The 17,780-nt window shown below is 46.6% G+C and overlaps 5 protein-coding genes and 1 non-coding gene across 6 annotated transcripts; 4 read left to right on the top strand and 2 right to left on the bottom strand.

Annotated features, from left to right (window-relative positions):
• Nucleotides 1–579: 579 nt before the first annotated feature.
• F5Y00DRAFT_70343 (uncharacterized protein) lies at nucleotides 580–3,607 on the bottom strand. The gene is made up of 2 exons (XM_048014032.1): nucleotides 3,136–3,607; nucleotides 580–3,070 (listed from the first exon to the last, which is right to left on the bottom strand). Exons 1-2 carry the CDS (start codon nucleotides 3,428–3,430, stop codon nucleotides 1,113–1,115), a joined length of 2,253 nt encoding a protein of 750 aa, XP_047865203.1. The 5' UTR covers nucleotides 3,431–3,607; the 3' UTR covers nucleotides 580–1,112.
• A 1,940-nt stretch (nucleotides 3,608–5,547) lies between these two features.
• F5Y00DRAFT_70312 (DEAD-domain-containing protein) lies at nucleotides 5,548–7,614 on the bottom strand. The gene is made up of 4 exons (XM_048014031.1): nucleotides 7,309–7,614; nucleotides 6,759–7,244; nucleotides 6,460–6,697; nucleotides 5,548–6,404 (listed from the first exon to the last, which is right to left on the bottom strand). The coding sequence occupies exons 1-4, from the start codon at nucleotides 7,482–7,484 to the stop codon at nucleotides 5,925–5,927; spliced, it is 1,380 nt and encodes a 459-aa protein (XP_047865202.1). The 5' UTR covers nucleotides 7,485–7,614; the 3' UTR covers nucleotides 5,548–5,924.
• Nucleotides 7,615–8,243: 629 nt separating this feature from the next.
• On the top strand, nucleotides 8,244–11,089 carry F5Y00DRAFT_70298 (FCH-domain-containing protein). Its single transcript, XM_048014029.1, has 4 exons — nucleotides 8,244–8,268; nucleotides 8,330–8,593; nucleotides 8,695–10,468; nucleotides 10,522–11,089. The coding sequence occupies exons 2-4, from the start codon at nucleotides 8,549–8,551 to the stop codon at nucleotides 10,926–10,928; spliced, it is 2,226 nt and encodes a 741-aa protein (XP_047865201.1). The 5' UTR covers nucleotides 8,244–8,268; nucleotides 8,330–8,548; the 3' UTR covers nucleotides 10,929–11,089.
• Nucleotides 11,090–11,555: 466 nt separating this feature from the next.
• On the top strand, nucleotides 11,556–12,791 carry F5Y00DRAFT_70289 (uncharacterized protein). The gene has a single exon (XM_048014028.1). The coding sequence runs from the start codon at nucleotides 11,664–11,666 to the stop codon at nucleotides 12,777–12,779; it is 1,116 nt and encodes a 371-aa protein (XP_047865200.1). The 5' UTR covers nucleotides 11,556–11,663; the 3' UTR covers nucleotides 12,780–12,791.
• Nucleotides 12,792–13,915: 1,124 nt separating this feature from the next.
• On the top strand, nucleotides 13,916–13,989 carry F5Y00DRAFT_t82. The gene has a single exon. It is a non-coding gene; the product is annotated as a tRNA-Asn (tRNA).
• Nucleotides 13,990–14,023: 34 nt separating this feature from the next.
• Nucleotides 14,024–16,360, top strand: F5Y00DRAFT_236105 (kinase-like domain-containing protein). The gene is made up of 2 exons (XM_048007671.1): nucleotides 14,024–15,195; nucleotides 15,250–16,360. Exons 1-2 carry the CDS (start codon nucleotides 14,470–14,472, stop codon nucleotides 16,189–16,191), a joined length of 1,668 nt encoding a protein of 555 aa, XP_047865199.1. The 5' UTR covers nucleotides 14,024–14,469; the 3' UTR covers nucleotides 16,192–16,360.
• Nucleotides 16,361–17,780: the final 1,420 nt, after the last annotated feature.

Raw genomic sequence — 17,780 nt, 5'->3', positions numbered from 1 at the left:
ACCAATCCGTGCTACGCTGATGTTTAAACGGAAAGTATTTTTGTTGTCACTACCGCAGTAATTGATTTGTATTTGGTTTGGTGGTGGCAGTGCGCGATCCGGATCTCTTTCCCGACTTTCTTCTTGTTGGGAGGTGAGAGGTCGAGTTGCACAGCAGGAGACAAGACTGAAATAACATTTTTTTTTTTCTTTCTTTTTTTTTTTTGGAGAACCTCCATGGAGAAAATTATATGTGGGCCCAGAACGCCGAGCTAAGCCCCACTGCACGCTGGGGATTCTCCATTTTTCCCGGGCCGCTCCCGGGGAATGCTTGGATCCCGAATGCTACTGTAGAAGAGGGCTGTGGAGGACCGAGAATGCCGAAAGTTGATAACTGACAGCTAATAGCCTAATAGATTGAAGATAGATACACTCGTCGTATCGTATCATTCGACATGTATTATTTGCATCGAGGTAAGAAAGTCGTAAGGCATTGTTGAGTTTTAAGACATTAAGGAGTATTATCATAAAGGAATAGTTTAGGTACATTTATCCATCTCAAGTCACTTCACACAGCACGCAGTAATGGCCAGCTCATGATTCAGCAATATTTTTTTAATTCATCTTCTCGAGTCTATCAACTCGAGGTGCTATGCTTAGCTAGCCTCAATCTTGAGCCGCGTAGGCTGGATATAATACATAGGTACAAAACAGTTATGATTGAACGATACAATGAGAGTGTCCCCTATGCTGGGTATGATTGGATATCGATCCCTATCTCTCCTTCTAGTCCTATATTTTGTATCTCTAAACTCCGAGTAGAAAAAAAAAGATCATCTCCATACTTAACGATAAAGATGAAGATCAATTCCTAGAACGCCGTATTGTATATGCAAATATGAATGCCCGCAGGCGTAAAAAGTATGTAGTAATACAAGGCCGTAGCGGCAATGGAAGGAAAGAAAATTCGTTCAGTTGACGTTGCCCGTGGGTATATATATGCGATGCGATGCTATGCGATGAATGTACCGTACCCTTCCATGCAATGAGACGTAGGAGACGAGAAAGGAACACGTCGACTAAATGAAACATTAAGAAGACCATACTTCTTAATTAAGTAGCAGGTGTCGCCTCTACTGCACACTGAGGTACAGATCCTCGCCATGTCTCGTGGGAGTCAGCTTCGGCTGCCATGTTGGTGTAGCAGGAAGGGAACCCCTAGGAGAGGGCGGGCTTAATTTATTATTCTTAGGGTCGAGCGCGAGCTCCACTGCCTTGCCGTTTCCAAGGCGTTTTGTCAATAGCGCGCTAGCACCTGTGCTGTTTTGATTTGTTTGTGCCTGGCTCAAAGGCGAAACAGCACGTGCTATATGTGGACGTGGTTGGTCTCCCGAGCATGACCGCGATGACATAGGAGATGGCGTTCGGTGCCTATCAAATACTAAAGGACTAGGTGCGGCTTCAGTCCCGGGGATCTGCGCTGGGGGTGTTTGAAGTCTATCCGGGAACCAAGCCTCGTCATTGGGTAACCGCGGTGAGAAACGCGATAGCGGACTCTGAATCGATGGTCGCGTTTCGTCGAGCCGAGGAGGCCGTACTAACTCCGTCTCGCTAACGAGGCTCGTTTTTGACGTCTGAGCACTGTCCTGGCGCCTAGGGTTCAGGGGCTTAGGATAAGGTGAGTTGCCATCTTTCAAAAGGAGAGCGTCGCCCTTCAATGTCGGGCTAGGCTGGCCAGGAGGCGAGTTTGAAAATGAAGCCCTATTTGTAGGGTCTATTTGAAGTAAAGCTCGGTTGGGGCGTCTTGAGACATTGAAGTATTTGGCTTGAGCAAGTTCAGGGGTTGGGGTACGTGTTAGATCTCTGGGTGTTGGGGGGTGTGACAAATGAGTCCCATCAAGCCTGTCAACATCTTCATCTACTGAACTCGTCGAATAGGAGTTGATTGTTGTAAAAGAGTCGTCAGATAAAGACGTATCAGATCGGCCACGCTGGATTCCAAGTCCACCAAAAGACATTAGACGAGTACGGCGGGCTAAGCTATCTTGTGAATATACACTGGAAGAACGTTGATGCCTTTTGATAGAATTCTTTTTAGATAAGAAGGCTGACGGTGGCTTGCTAGGAATTCCATAAGCAGCCGAGACTGCTGCCGAGATAGTCTCGGTCTCTTCTTCCCTTTTTTCTATTGGTGCCATGGTCATAGGGGTATATGTGTCGAGTTCTGCGACTACTGCGACCTGCCGCTGATCAGATCGGCGGTGTTTGTTGTTCCGCACCCAATTTCCAAATTTATCAGCGGTATATACAGGTGTTACACCTGTCACGTTTGTTAAGAGACTTGTCTTGTTAGTCTGTTGTGTACGCGCAGACGACTCTCGAGACAATACTGCGTCCGACTTGAATAAATCTTTTGGTGGAGGGGGAGGTCGAGGAGGAGCTGTTAAGTTCATAGTCGGCTTGGCAGGGAGGAGTTTTGATGTTGGTCTAGTGACTGGAATCTGAGGCGACATCGAAGCAGGAGTTGAGCTTAAAGAGCGTGAGATGCCGAGCCCAAAGGACTCTTGGCTAGGAGCTGGTGAAAGGAATGGGCTAGGCGAGGGAAGTCTGGGTGGAGTACGAGGTGGCATAGGAGAAGCTGGGAACAGCGGCGATGCTGTGCGATGTTGTGGTAGCTGGGGTGGCGGTTCAAGATCCGTAAAACTACGGGACGGTGCCGACATGAAGTTCCTCGGCTCGGGTGTCTCAACTCCGCCCCTCTCCGCCATATCGGGGCTTCCACTCTTAAGCCCTTGATAATTCTCCCTGCGCATACGCCTAGCAAAGAAGATAGCAGCTATTATGATTATGATGGCGATGATGACGCCGATAACGATTCCAGCAATTTGACCGCCCGTGAGAGAGTTTGATGAGCTGGGTGATGAGGAAGCAGCCTCGGTCGTCGACCCGGTTTGAGTTGGTGAGGGAACGACTATCGACGCTGGAACTCCAGTTGGGGAGTTTGCGATTGTGGCCGTTAAGACGGCATGCGTGTTCGGTAGCGCATTTTCTACGTTAGAGCACATAAGATAGGCATCACGCTTAACAGAACCTATCGTCAATGTTAATGTCTGTAGATATCGTAGGTATAGCCTAGAAGAAACGTTGTGTACTTACCAGTAATATCCTTCTCATCACATATTCCACGTTGTGCCTCGGTACTAATACATTGTAATGCTCCCTCCCCGATCGTGTATCCGGAATGTGATTGCTCTGAGCACATGCATTGTAACGTCGGGTTCTGTGTGCAGTCTGTCGATGGGTAGTTGGCCACTACGAACGACTCTAAGCAGGGCTGAGCACATGTCGGTACCAAAGCCGCGATATCACCACCGAGCTCCGCGCCGGCGGTGACGCTGGCTGAAAGAGTAATCCATATCAAGAGGCAACGAGCCAAAGACTCGAAAGCCATTCTAGTAGAAATTATCTTAGGGGGCTGTCAGTATACGATATTGTCATATAACCGGCCTCCGTTCTGGTGTTGTTTTGTGGGTGAGGTACATGGTATCCTTTGATCGTCAGAGACTACTCTGGAGATTTACAGGCCTCCCCGATTATGTTCGACGAAGAGCAAAAGGTGAGAAGAGGTCGCAAGAGGCCGGTCCTCGTGGCTAGGAGCTGGGATATATGGTTTTAAGAGGCTGATCAAACTAACCTATGAGAGGGGGAGTGACTTAAGGATGGGGAAGCCAGCATCCCAACACGTTGGTTCTACACAGCCCACGATGAACTTAATAGAAAGAACCCTGGTAAGGAAAATAATATATTATATGGAAATGGTGTGAAATGGAGAACAGGTTCGAAGGATGGTGGAGCCAGGAAAGAGGAGGAGCTTGTTACAGAAGGTGATAAAAGGGTTCAGCACTGAAGGGGGCGAGAATGGGGTCAGATGAATGAAACGGCCTTGGGCCTTTCTATGTAGGTACGTATATGACATGACATACGATTTCAAGAATGGTACCATTCACGTCGGTGATAATGCTGCAGGTGCTTAAGCCACAATATGAGCGATAGAGACCGGACGCCAATAGGAAATATTGATGGCTTGACGGGTGGTAGCATTCAACATTTTAGCATCCGGGCCACGGGCGTGTACCGTAGATGCGGCCAGCCATGGCATTGCTTGCTTGCTTGCAGACAGCAACCCCATGCGAGGTAGGTAAGGGTAGCTAGAGATGACATATCTATTGTCGTGTCGAAGCTAGCACCGTACGAAGAAGTAGGAGTGTACGAATAAATCAATGTAGGTTCAATAGGTTTAATACATGCGAGCAGGATTAGCTCTATTAAAAAAGGATCGACAGAAGCAATTGTGATTGGACAATTCTTTCTTAATTGGTAGTTTGCATGCTGTATGTGTAAGGTAAAAGTTCCGAATATTAAGACACGCCCGGCAAAGGCTGATCTCGATAGCGGAACGACAGGGGTGATTACTCATAAGTTAAATATAGATCTCTTCTGCAGAATAAACTCTGGAGAAGGGAAGGTGTGCCGGGGAGGGGCAGGCTAGGCGGTGTAATGCATATAGTAGAGGGTATACACAGTGTATGGAAGTGACACCTTTAGCTTGCGCGCGTCTAACAGCGCTTACTGGCCAATATATTGTATGTATGTGGTATTTAAATAGTGAGATATATATGTATATGCACCTACACATCACCAAGGCTAAGCCAGCCCACAGCCGCCGTCATTTCATTGATGAATATACACCTCAATATGCATATATGCATATGCATTCATCCGCATCTCTTCGCATATAGCAATCGGGTAGCAATCCGCGTGCAACGTCACCGTCTGCGCAGTTCGTGCCTCTAAGAAGCAGGTACTTACAAATGTACCTCGATTCCTACCAGGGGTTCCAATGACGATCGTCCAATCAGGCCTCGCTGTGCCTCTGTCGTCCAACCTTAAAACAATTAAAGCTCTTCAACGTGCGACTAAAAGGATATCCTAGCCGGTTTCAGAAATACTGCTAGGTATCGTCTATCGTCGTCTCCTGCTTTATCGAGTATGCGATTTACGACATGACACTCCTACAACAATTCATCACCAAGAAAACGTCAGCAATAGAAGTATGGAATCCAGTTGCAAGACGTATGGAATCGGCTTCCCCGGCCCATTTGAACATGTTCGGCATCGACTTAGTTATTAAAGAAGATAGAGCGAGTAAATATCTGCTTTAGATGCTTACCTAGGCAGCTTATAACTAAACTTAAGTAACTTTCAAATGCTCTATTTATTGCCAATACCTTGTAGCAGTCTACTGCTCAGCTCTTTGCCTACCTACCTAGATAGGTACCTATTCTAGAAACCTTCCAAATTTCAAGATGCTAATAATATAAACATAGTTGATTAGGCAAAGTCCTCGTGGTCATGACTAGGATATCAACAAGTTTATTTTTTTTTCTTGGCAGCTCCGAATCACTCTATTTAGAAACCCGTTCTTATATTCGTTCTCGATTTTAAGCCACGTGCGTCGCGTGGAGAGAAGCTTGAGAATATTTAGATGGAGACCGCATCCTCCTTTGTTTCGTTGATACTATGGTTCTCCCATAGACGTGTTTCGAAACAGCACGCCGATTAAGGCGAAGCCGAACGAATAGGAAGGTTACATGGAAAAAGGATTCTTCCAGCAGAATTCTATCGTGGAAAATCAAATGACTTTTTTTCTGTGAATAGGTATCTAGTCGTCTCTCATTAACTACAATCCTCTGGCGTAGGATTATTATTTATTGAGCGCCTCAAGAGAAAATAAAAGCGGTTTCAGCGCACCAACGGCTTGGTGAAATGCCCACGTAGTTCACTCCTCGTAGTTTCGATATCGAAATAGTCGCATACATGGCCCAACACGCGAAACTGGTTCGCCCAATACTTGGTAAGCCGATTTCGATCAATCCTGGCCCCTCTCACGCAGCTCCTCCGCTTGGAACAAAATCTGCTTGAGCTCGGCTCGACTTGATCACTCGCTGGACTTGTTCCTCCGTCTCATCCCAGTCGTCAGGCTTCAACGCGACCAAGTCAATCTCGAGATCTTGTGCGATAGCATTGAGGGCATCAAAGCTCTTCTTATCTGAGATGAAGGTAATACTGACACCGACACGGCCAAAACGACCGGTTCGACCAATACGGTGGAGGTAGGTCTCCGTGTCGTGCATGCTATCTCCTACTCCCTTCATCGGGATATCGTAGTTGATGACCATAGACACCGTGGACACATCTATTCCACGGGCAAGGACATTGGTCGTGATGAGAACCTTGGACTTTCCGGTTCGGAACTCTTCCAACAGCGCGTCTCGTTCGCTCCCTTCGTAGGCACCATGCAGAACTGATACCTTGTGACCGTCGCTTGCCATTCTTTGCTGGATTTGGGTGGCGCTATCTCGCGTCTAGTTCTGTTAGCAGACAGCGCGCGTACCAGCTACTAAGTTGCTGAAAATTTACCTTGACAAAAATAATAGAGGAACCGATGTTCATCAAACCGTACAGCTTGCAGAGAATGTCGTATTTATCCGATTCCGAGGGACAGTCCATGTACATCTGTGAGATCCCCTTCACTGTGAGTTCCTGCACCTTCAGCTTTATCATGTTCGCGTTAGGCGCGAAGGTCGTGGCGTATTTCAAAACCTTGTCGGGGAAGGTAGCAGAAAAAAGGAGAATCTGGATGTTCTGAGGTAGCATTCTGCAAGAGATTGTTAGCCTCATGTTAGTGAGCTGGGGTTTCTAAACAACAGAGGCCATACTTTTTGACTCGGGTACATTGGTCGCCTAAGCCTTGCTGGTCCAGCATGTTATCGGCCTCATCAATAACAAGCAGTCGTAAGTGGGAGATGTCGAACTGACGTCTTCGAATCAGATCCATAACAGTTCCTGGTGTACCGACGACAATACTCTTATCGACACGCCCGTCGCGAGGTATGGCGCCGGGAATAGCGGCTGCTATAGCCAGGTTGGGTAAGAATTGTCCGATATGGCCAATAACCATCTGAATCTGACGAGCCAGCTCACGGCTGGGGGCAAGGAGCAGAGCTTGAGGCTCGGTTGGCTTAGTGTGATCGACACGGGACAGGACCGTGGTGACAAAGGCCGCCGTCTTGCCGGTTCCAGATTGAGACTGAGCGATCATATTCTGAGGAGGATCGGCAAGCATTAGTGGCAGCGCTTTCTCTTGAACCTTGGATGGTTTCTGGAATCGCATCGCCGAGAGACCCTTAAGAACTTCCGCTGGCCTAGAAAATAGATTAGGTAGGTTAGCACCTGTTTTTTCTACTTATATTTCAACGTAACACTCACAAACCGAGCTCCTCGAATGTGTGAGCAGATCCAAGAGGATTTTCTGTGTCCTTCTGAAGGTCGCTGAGCTGGACCTCAACATCGTAACTGCTTTCCTGGAGCCTAGATTCCTCATTCTGCTGGGCCTGCCCTTGAGCCGGAGCAGGCTGGCTAATGCGACTAGCTAGGTCGGCCATGGTGAAGGTTATTATGATATGCGATGCGCGAGGCGAGGTATCGATGTGTTTGGTTATCGGATGGCTAAAAGATCAACCGAAGTACGTTGCGCGTAGTCACGGTAAATACGCGAGGATGATATCGAGATAAAATTTCAGAGGCACGATATTTGTTCGCCCGGTTGCGTCGACGTTAATCTCCAGGCAAGAAAGGATGGAGGGGCGATTGTGCAAGGACGACAAAGGCGATGCCCTAGAAATATTTAATAAGAATCCCAAGGTTAATATCTAGATATCCACTCTGTATCCCTGTACTGTAAAGGAAAAGGGGAAGAAGACGGCAGCGAGGTTATGTAGATTGTGGCATGTAGATGTCTCTTTAACTTTAGGTAGATCTGGTTTGGAATGTCTGGATTGGAATGGAGCTTTTTCCATTTCCATTGAAGCTGTCACTTGGTGGGGCAACTTCCATGTCGCTATGTACAATACAATACTTAGTACCTCTTAGTGGGGTTATAGAAGAGGGGCACCCCTGAAAGGCAACCCGCCAGCTGAGTACTCGGACGTTGCAGGTGCAATCGATCAAATATCAATAATTTCCAATAGTCGTATCACTAGTCGGTACAAGTACCTAATGCATTCGCAGATGTTACTCGTATAATCAATTACGTATACGTCTACTTTCGTATACTTCTCCTCTACAAGACGGGGTTACGCACATGCCAATTAGGTATAAAGGAAAGCGCTGTACCGAACAGCCGGGCATCAACTTTTAGGTTGGGTAGCCAGTAAAAAGGTTAGCAAAGTGGGCTGTGCCAATCCAGAATACGTAGGTGTGTAACAGGTGCTAATAACTCGCCCTGCAGCGCTCGACCCTTTTTCGTCATTCTTCAGCCCCCCCGGACTACCTACGACACTACCAACAAAACCGAGGCCTCAGTTCCGTATCTATTTAAATAAAACTCGTACTCATGCTATGGCTCTGTTAGATGAGACCTACAAAACAGATTCAGCCTACATATCAAATATTTATCGCGAACCTGTCGCTTTTGCGCCTGCATGCCTAAAGGCATATCTGGTCCGCAATGGCTGAGGTGGAAGCGGTACCAACCTTTGGTACCGAGTTAAAGGTGCGTTAACTACTATTCACCACTGCTCTCCCATCTTTTTTCTATCCACTCTGCCACTTCCTCCATGGGCGTTGCTAAATTCTAACACCCGCGATTTGTAGGATGGCTTCAAACCCGCTAATGCTTGGGTAGCCAACGGTATCGCGTGGCTGGACGACATACAGAATTTCTACCGAGAACGAAGCGTGATTGAGAAGGAACACAGCGCAAAGCTCAACGCCCTAGCTAAGAAGTACTTCGAAAAGAAAAATAAAAAGTCTGCTAGTTTAAGTGTTGGCGACACGCCTGCTATGACTCCGGGCTCCCTCGAGAATGCATCCCTAACTATATGGACAACCCATCTTACAACCCTCGAATCACTAGCCGACGAGCACGAGAAATACGCAAACGAACTTATCCAAAAGGTTGCCGATCCCCTGAAATATTTTTCTGGCAGGTTTGAAGAGCTACGTAAGCGTCACGTCGAATATGCCACGAAACTCGAAGCCGAAAGAGAGTCCTCGTATGCCGACCTGCGCAAGACCAAAACAAAGTACGATGCGGCATGCCAAGAGGTGGAAAGCAAGCGAAAGAAGACCGAGTCCGCCTTCGACAAGGCCAAGGCCCAAAGCCATTATCAGCAGCAGCTGCATGAGATGAGCAACGTCAAGAACACGTATTTGATAGCTATCAACGTGACCAATAAGCAGAAGGAGAAGTATTATCACGAATATGTCCCTGAACTGCTAGACAGCTTACAAGACCTATCTGAATTCCGTACTATGAAATTAAATGCACTATGGACTACGGCCGTGAATCTAGAGACGGCAATGCTACGGCAGAGTACTAGTCTTGTCGAAAACGTCGCTCAAGAAATATCCAGAAACCAACCGCACTTAGACTCTATGATGTATATCCAGCATAACATGGGTCCGTGGCAAGAACCATCTGATAAGGTGTTCGAGCCCAGTCCGGTATGGCACGATGACGACCTCATGGTCACCGACGAACCGGCCAAAGTATTTTTGCGCAACGTACTAAACAAATCCAAAGGTCAGCTAGGGGATCTCCGACGAGAAGTTGATAAAAAGAGGAGAGAAATCGACGGTGTAAAGCGTATTAAGCAAAGGATACGAGAGGGAACGGAAAACAAGGACGAGGTGCTTGTTGTATCGCAGATTTTTTCCATGCAGGAGGACTTGCATCAAGTAGACCGGAAAAGGTTGACGGCCGAAGTTGAAACCTCAACCATCACATCGGCAGTTGGGGATGTCACCCTGGGCGCTAAAAATCACAATTTCAAGTCGCAAACGTTCAAGATACCAACGAATTGCGACTTGTGCGGTGAACGAATATGGGGGTTATCTGCAAAGGGCTTTGATTGCAGAGATTGCGGATATACATGTCACAGTAAATGTGAAATGAAAGTACCTGCCGAATGCCCTGGAGAGCTATCCAAAGAAGAACGCAAGAAGTATAAGTCGGAGCGACAGTCCGCAGCAGGAGCTCTACTAAAACCTCCTTCCGGTCCACCGGAGCACGTTGCAGAACTTCCAGATCTGAGTCGATCCAATACTTTGAACTCTTTAAGCTCCGGATATGCCGCGAGTGCTAATCGATCGATAAGCGGCTCGACAGTAAGCCCGCGTACCCCTACTGAAGAACCACAAGCACCCCCCGAGCCTTCAGGCCCTCGACCAGCCGTAAAAAAGAGTCGTCTTGTCGCTCCGCCACCTGCCGCATATATCAGCGAGCTACCCGGTAGTGCAGTCAGTAGCTCGTTCTCAAAGAAGGCTAGTGAACAGAAGGGTAAGATGCTGTACGGTTTTGATGCCAATGGGGATACCGAACTCTCCGTTCCTGAGGGGCGGGAGGTTATTATCCTTGAACCTGATGGTGAGTTTTATCCGTGACTTGTATTTTACCTACCTTTGCTCACAGCGTCACAGATGGATCAGGATGGGTTAAAGTCCGTGCTGGTTACAAGGAAGGTTTAGTACCTGCCAGTTACCTAGAAATCTTCCCAGAGCCGATCGTCCCCCAAGATACGGGCTCTTCTTCAATAAACAACCGACCCGCATCCGTTTATTCAAACTCGGGATCATCCATAAACACGACTGGCCCAGGTATCAAGAAGAAAGGGCCAGCAGTCGCACCGCGCCGGGGTGCTAAGAAGTTGAAGTACGTTGTCGCGCTGTACGACTACACAGCGCAGAGCGAAGCCGAACATAGTATGACGGAGGGCGAAAGGTTTGTGCTGATCAAGGAAGACCCAGGTGACGGTTGGGCCGAAGTAGAAAAAGGCGGCGCGACCAAGAGCGTACCAGCGAGTTACGTACAGGTAGCAACAGACTAGCGAGGGCTATCCTCTGCGAAACACTAGTTACGCTTACGCTTCACGGCTGGTAATGGTATCAACCGTTGGCTTGTAGGCTTGTAGGCTTTTAAATACGGATTAGCATTGGATAGACGCAGAGATGTACCTATATGTGTTGGAAGCGATGTCGATATCCCGACGGGAACAGAAGGTATTAAATATACCATACGCTCGTCTTGTCATTGTAATTTTCATGCTGACTTGTATTTTATAAGTTCAACAGGTAAAGAATAGAGCTAAAACAAAGCTCGTTAGATTGTAAATAGTGGCAGTGCAAAAAAAAACACAGGTAATAAATACATGATTCACCGTCTCTCACACATCCTGACAGGAATGTTTACCACCTCATTGAAATACACCGTGTCAACGTGTATCAACGTGTATCAACGTATCAACGCGAAAACACCTGAGTCACCAATACCAGATACGGTTAGGGAGCCGGCGATGCCCACTTTACCGGCGGTTTGCTCGAGAATCGCCAGTTGTCCCGTCGACTGACAATTGGTGTGGGCATGGACAGCTGTTGGTCATGGACAGCTGTTGGTCCTTGAGCAAGGCCATTATTTATTTCAAATCTTCAAGACAAGGGTCCCTACTCGAAACCCTGCAATAACACAACATCTTTCCGATCAAACCTTCGAGTCTCGTTTCAAGGATACAAATCTAATATCCTTCCATCGTCAACGGCAGTTTCTGAGCGGACTGAAATCAATCATGGAGGATTCCATTATGAAGGATTCCAACATGGAGGATACCATCATGAAGGATTCGACCATGGAGGATTCCATCATGAAAGATTCGACCATGGAGGATTCCATCATGAAAGATTCGACCATGGAGGATTCCATTGGAGCAGTACAGACCTTCCCGAAATTCCGGAAGCTACCACCGGAACTTCGTTGCATGGTATGGTCATACTGCTTACCGCGCCGCGTTGTCCAAATGCACGACTCAGCCCATAAGAAGTTTAAGTCAAGCCGCTTGAAGAGTCGGCTACGTGTAAGACCTCCTGTGTCAGCCAAACTTCCGCTGATCGCCTATGTCTGCCACGAGTCGCGTGCCTTTGCCCTAACGCATGGACGTATGGAGAAGACAGCATTCTTCAACACGCCTGTGTGGTTCGACCGGAGCACTGATGTAATCTATATCGACGAAGATCACTACCGCAAATTCCGTCTTGACGGTAGTGATGATGAGGGTGCCGAGCTGGGATTGCGAGAACTTGTCGACGGTAGCAACATCCCATTGAGCGTCAACAGAAGCGTATTTCTCGGGTTCGATCCCTTACACCCCAAAGGCAGCGATTTTGCTCGGTGGGCACTTAAACACATCATCGAGCGAGGGGAGTGCTCTGTGGTTCTAACAAGCACCGAGATCCACTTGAACCATCAAGATGCTATTGCTTCGGGCCTCTTTGGACATTTCGCCGAGGAGACGCCCGTCTTGGTCGACATCAACAATGATAGACAGGTCAAGATGCTGTCTGCTGCCTGCAGCATGGCGCCTATTCGGAAGGGATCGACTCGGAATTGGGACGTGCTGCAAACATACGAGCAGATTTCAAGTGGGTACTTGAATTTCTACATGAAGTGCTTTCTCCAGTGTGTGCGGACTATGTGGCTCAAGGAGAACGGCGCGCTGCGCGAGACCTTCATCCCGTGGAAGTTCGACAGCGGACGAGAAAATAGGCCGGCGTACAAGGATATATTGGACCGACTCCCACGGTTCAAATTTGTGGTCGCGGTTTACTTCTACCAGTCCAAGGATAAGCGTCAGAATGGCTCAAAGCTGCAGGAGAAATCGATTACCTATCGCTTACGGGAAGAGTGATGGTAACTCTGGGGGAAGGGGGAGTTATTAGATGGCGGAGGGGGTTATTAGATGAAGAGGGGATTGTAAGATGAAGGGGGGGTTATTAGATGACGGAGGGGAAAAGGAAGATCTCTTCGTTTTGGGATCGAGAAGCTGGCTCGGATTATGGTGTGTCTACTTGATACACATATATCTGTGAATCCGAGGTAATTGGGAATGAGACTGAGACTGAGACTGAGACTGAGACTGAGACTGAGACTGAGAATGAGATACCACAGATAATTTAACCAGATATTCTGAGAATCTTCACTTTGCCGATGACCTGTCAGATCGCACTGAGCATGTAGAGAGATGGCGATTATCATCTACAACGGTGGGTTTCGGCGAATTTCTTGTATCTATCTTATGCTATGACCATATAATGGCAATGGTGTTTTATGAGTCTAGATAGGTCTAGATTAGATAAAACGTCAGATATACCCTTTTTATATGAGTCGACTATCAGCTTTGGGCACAGGAGGGCAAACCATCATAAATAATAATGGATTGTTTTACATCTTTGGTTTAAGACACCGAGGCTCGCGGATATAATAACGTGGAATCAGGCAACTTCTGACACATTCCCAACTTCTTAACAATAATATGAGCTTATGCAATTTTAAGCCATATAATATTTCTAAGCATACATATTTCCATTGTCTTATTGCCATCTCATGTCGTGAGTCCTCAAGTGTCAGCGATACACGGTAGAGAAGACCTACTAGGGTATATCCAATCAGGATTGATGGTGAACCTTTCAAATATATCAAACTACCTAGATTTCGAGAGATGATTCACCGTGTCTCACTGGTACCTGAGGAGATAAGACTATCTTTTCCTTGCTAGGTAGCTTATAATTCTAGCCTCGGATATGTAGTTGTACTGTAGTGATTCTATGTACAGTTTTATCAAAGACTGGCCCCACTACGATATCTGGCCCGCAAATGAAAAAAAGAAGTGAGTCTTGAAATAGTCGGGTATTACTCGGGAAAACTACACAGACGGTGCTTTAACCTTTATAAGCTAAAGTTGCAACTCGATTATCACAAGCAAGATCGGGGATCCATCCAAGATCATGCGACTCGTTGAGCCAATCAATGAGTTTCCCAAGTCCATCCTCCGTGGCGCAATTGGCTAGCGCGTCTGACTGTTAATCAGGAGGTTGAAAGTTCGAGCCTTTCCGGGGGAGTTGGTTTATTTTTATATTCTTATTTTATTTACTAGCAATAACATCGTTTCTTTCACACCTTACTGGGTTTCTATTTTTTTTCTTTTTTTCTCTTGGCGTACTTCAGCTCGACATACTGATATGATATCCGGTGGCCGTGAATGTAGCCACGTGCAGTAGGTACCTATGTAAGTGAGCGTGACTCTGGTAAAAAACTATGGCTTCATGTTAACTTTCCCTGCGGTATGTGACCATGGCTTTTATCAAATTCAGGTCTTTTTAATAAAATATATCAAGCATCAACCAGCTATCTACATTATATTCCAAGCTTATGTATTCGCTGATAGTTTTACAATCTGTATTAGGGGATGGGGCTTCTAGAGGAGGATAGAGGTATTAAATCCTATCCTTCGCATCTCACATCTTCAGGTTACTCCGCAGCCATCAGGCCGAAATAATCCACCATCTCTTCCAAATAACCCGCCAAAATACCCTATTCTAATGGAGCCATCTCCTTTACGGCCACATGACAATAATGCCGATATCATGTTTGACCATGGGCATTCATTGGAAATAATTACCACTCTTCAAACGAGGCTTGATGACTGCTTGTTAGGTAACGAGACTGGCAAGCAATTCATCCCCGATGGAACACTGGAGCGGATACTAGACGAGAATACTGTCGGTCGCGTGTTGTCAGAACTATCTATTCTCCGTGATAAACTTCCAGATGGCCCTAAAAATTATGCACGTAAGATCTGTGGTCAGAACCCTCCCTTTCGAAAGATATTGGCGTTGCTTCTTTTAACAGACATACCCGAAGCGATCGTACCGTTCGTGGACCTTGGAATTGATGACCTAGCTCTTCCCATGCCAGACCCGAGAATACTCCTGTCATATGAACTATCGGGCTCCTGTGATGATGAAGATGCTGCTGTTTGGAATGAGTGGAATTCTCTAGCTGACTCACAGCTAAAACGATCTGATCTACGCAATATATACGTGAGGCAATGGTGTCTATTATCACCACGTTTCATCAGACGAGATAGTATCCCTCATTATATATTCACACACGACTATATTCTACCCTTCCTTCAGAATGGGTTCGATTCACCTGGTGGCGCTAAGCTATCGTATCCGTTGGACGAATCGGTTAGAAACGGTTCCTTCAGCCAGGTTCGAAGGGTGAAGATTCATCCAAATCATTATGACTTTGGCGATTATGGGGCAAGTTAGAAGAGTATGTCTAACTTGGAATAACTAGCTAACAATTTGGATCAGATCAGCAACCCAGATCACCAGTTTGCGGTGAAGAAGCTATGGACACCCGACTATGAAGATTTTGCCCAGGAGATTGAAGGATTCAAGCGTCACTGGAGGTCTCATATCAACATAGTTCCGCTTTTGGCAACATATGAGATTAGGGAGACGGTTGCCGACGAGCCCCTAAGAAGTTATTGCATGATCTTTCCTTGGGCGACGGGTGATCTGAGGTCTTTTTGGGAGATGAACGAAGAGCTCGTCGGGGATATCAAGGTCCTTCCATGGTTTGCTCGTGAGTGCTATGAAATTGCTAGGGCGCTCTCATGTATCCACGGAGACACTCGCCACCCAACAGATAATACAGATTCTTTCGGAAGGCATGGAGACATAAAGCCATCGAACATTCTTTGGTATCCGAACGCGTGCGCTAAAAGCACAAGTGATCTCGGGAAATTGGTTCTGTCAGATTTTGGACTGGCAGACTTCCACCGTGCTACTTCGACGACGAGTTCAAGAACATCGAGTCTTCCTAGGTCCATGACTTACCGGGCTCCAGAATTCGATACGACCAAAGTGATATCGCAAGCAATCGATATATGGTCCTTGGGATGCACTTTTCTAGAGTTCATTACCTGGTTCCTCAAAGGGAGCACCGCGGCTCGGGTCGAGTTCCCTGAACATCGCATGGAAATCGACATCTATGGCATCAACGCCGATACATTTTTCACTTTTCAACATCATCAAGGCCAAATAAATGTTCTTCTTAAGCACCAAGTCGTGACTTGGATTGAAGGTCTCCGCAACGACAAGTCATGTAACGGATATCCAAGGGACTTTTTGGACATGATTCAGTACGACATGCTTGTCGTTAATTGCTCGGATAGACGAACGGCTGCTGAAATATTTCGGAAACTTGGAGTATTGCGGTTGCAATGTGTGGGTGATGTTGATTCTTATTAACTAGGTCCATCGGATCACTCGAGTTTGGCTACGTCGAAGTATCCTACGCCAACCATAGACGGGGAAATCAACAAAAAAGGGGAGGGAGCGAAAACGATTCCTTAGAAAAATATCCCATTCCCATTATATAGTAGGTATTAAAAAATCCTTAATCCTATTACAAATTGTATCGCGCATATTTAGAATCATAAAGCATGATTCTGTAGGTACCTACCTAGTAGTTCAAACCCAACCCTCGACAATAAAGCCTGAAAAAAAAAAGGAAAGGAAAAAAAGGAGATGACGCAGGTATATGCACAATTTAATCAACCCGAACCCGACTCGTATAATGTCACATTCAGCTGATAATCACAGCTATCCAAAAATTCTCATCCTGATCCTTCTGTCCGGAAGCACTGTTGCCTTTGGGCCTCATTTAATCTGCAAGAGATCATCCAACATATACGTGACGGACATTCCATAATAAATGCTTGAAACCATTCTCGATGCTTTCGATGTTTGGGAAACGGCAAATCAATCATGGCAGAATGCCCTTGTCGAAAAGCCATATAGTCTGTCGCTAACGTATCGTTCGTTAGCTATCGTTTTTTTTCGTAGTGCCGTGGGGGCCCAACAAGCCTATTGCTCTCAAGACTGCCGCCGTTCTTGACCAAGGTCCCTTCAAAAGTCCTGTACGTTCTGTCGTGGTCGATGATTTGATAGGTTTTGGCGTTTCTTGACCGAGGCCGATGGGGGTACTATGGCGTAGGTCGGTGGCGGATTGTGATGCTTGTGGTATAGGGCTAAGTCGGTTGGCTCTTTGGGAATTATCGGGGTTCTTGCTTGAGGGGGCCATCTTGAGGCGTGATGACGATCTCGAGGAGAATCTCGCAGACAATGCTTTGATCTCAGTCATCTCTGTCTACCATCTCATCAGTCTTCAGGATGAAAGGCGATTAGATGTATTATATTCGTTGAAAGCGACTCACGGGAGTAATTTTCCTACAGGTTTTGATTATATATGTATCTGAATTCATCTCAGGGAATATATAAGTTAGCTGGATCGTTCGATAGTATCACCAGTGTGTGTAAGGGCCAAGCATTCATACCGAAACTTTATAACCATTATTTCCAAATCTTTCATTGAGATATTTTATCAGTTTACTTGCTTTGATATATCTATCAAGCAGTCGAAACTCGGGCCAGGTTTCGGCGCTCATCGTGGAGGCACCTGTTGCGCTTATTGTTTAGTTCGAACGGTAAATTAGACAGTCCTCAGTGCCCAAGGGGATTTAGGTAAATTGGAGACGGTAATATTGCCTAGTTAGATGTATGTTGCCACGCATGGACGGTGCCACAGCTCAGCCTGCAGCAGACGCCCCGGAGTCCTCCAATACGACAAGTGCGTCTGACGTGATCCGAGTTTGTTACCACCGAGGTAACCGAACAATCCATAGCCTGCTTCTTCAACTATTTCAAGCCAATGAGCCTCCGGGACGCTCATGCAAGATAACCACATTTTGGACCTCAGCTCATGCGAGATGAAGAGAATGGAAATATTGTGTATCTTTGTTTGAAATTTGATACAGAAATTTTACCTTAATTGAAGG

Source organism: Daldinia vernicosa (genome assembly GCF_022497035.1).
Source record: "Daldinia vernicosa strain CBS 139.73 unplaced genomic scaffold F5Y00scaffold_21, whole genome shotgun sequence".
Taxonomy (NCBI): domain Eukaryota; kingdom Fungi; phylum Ascomycota; class Sordariomycetes; order Xylariales; family Hypoxylaceae; genus Daldinia; species Daldinia vernicosa.
This window is presented reverse-complemented; position numbering and strand designations above follow the sequence as displayed.

Excerpts from the sequence above, each read along its gene's own strand:
- F5Y00DRAFT_70312 (XM_048014031.1), bottom strand. The coding sequence starts at position 7,484 with ATGGCCGACCTAGCTAGTCGCATTAGCCAGCCTGCTCCGGCTCAAGGG. Across the intron at positions 6,698-6,758 it reads CAATGTACCCGAGTCAAAAA|AATGCTACCTCAGAACATCC; the intron begins GTATGGCCTCTG and ends AATCTCTTGCAG. Across the intron at positions 6,405-6,459 it reads CCTCTATTATTTTTGTCAAG|ACGCGAGATAGCGCCACCCA; the intron begins GTAAATTTTCAG and ends TAACAGAACTAG.
- F5Y00DRAFT_70298 (XM_048014029.1), top strand. The coding sequence starts at position 8,549 with ATGGCTGAGGTGGAAGCGGTACCAACCTTTGGTACCGAGTTAAAG. Across the intron at positions 8,594-8,694 it reads CCTTTGGTACCGAGTTAAAG|GATGGCTTCAAACCCGCTAA; the intron begins GTGCGTTAACTA and ends CGCGATTTGTAG. Across the intron at positions 10,469-10,521 it reads TATTATCCTTGAACCTGATG|ATGGATCAGGATGGGTTAAA; the intron begins GTGAGTTTTATC and ends ACAGCGTCACAG.
- F5Y00DRAFT_70289 (XM_048014028.1), top strand. The coding sequence starts at position 11,664 with ATGGAGGATTCCATTATGAAGGATTCCAACATGGAGGATACCATCATG.
- F5Y00DRAFT_70343 (XM_048014032.1), bottom strand. The coding sequence starts at position 3,430 with ATGGCTTTCGAGTCTTTGGCTCGTTGCCTCTTGATATGGATTACTCTT. Across the intron at positions 3,071-3,135 it reads TGATGAGAAGGATATTACTG|GTTCTGTTAAGCGTGATGCC; the intron begins GTAAGTACACAA and ends CATTGACGATAG.
- F5Y00DRAFT_236105 (XM_048007671.1), top strand. The coding sequence starts at position 14,470 with ATGGAGCCATCTCCTTTACGGCCACATGACAATAATGCCGATATCATG. Across the intron at positions 15,196-15,249 it reads ATGACTTTGGCGATTATGGG|ATCAGCAACCCAGATCACCA; the intron begins GCAAGTTAGAAG and ends AATTTGGATCAG.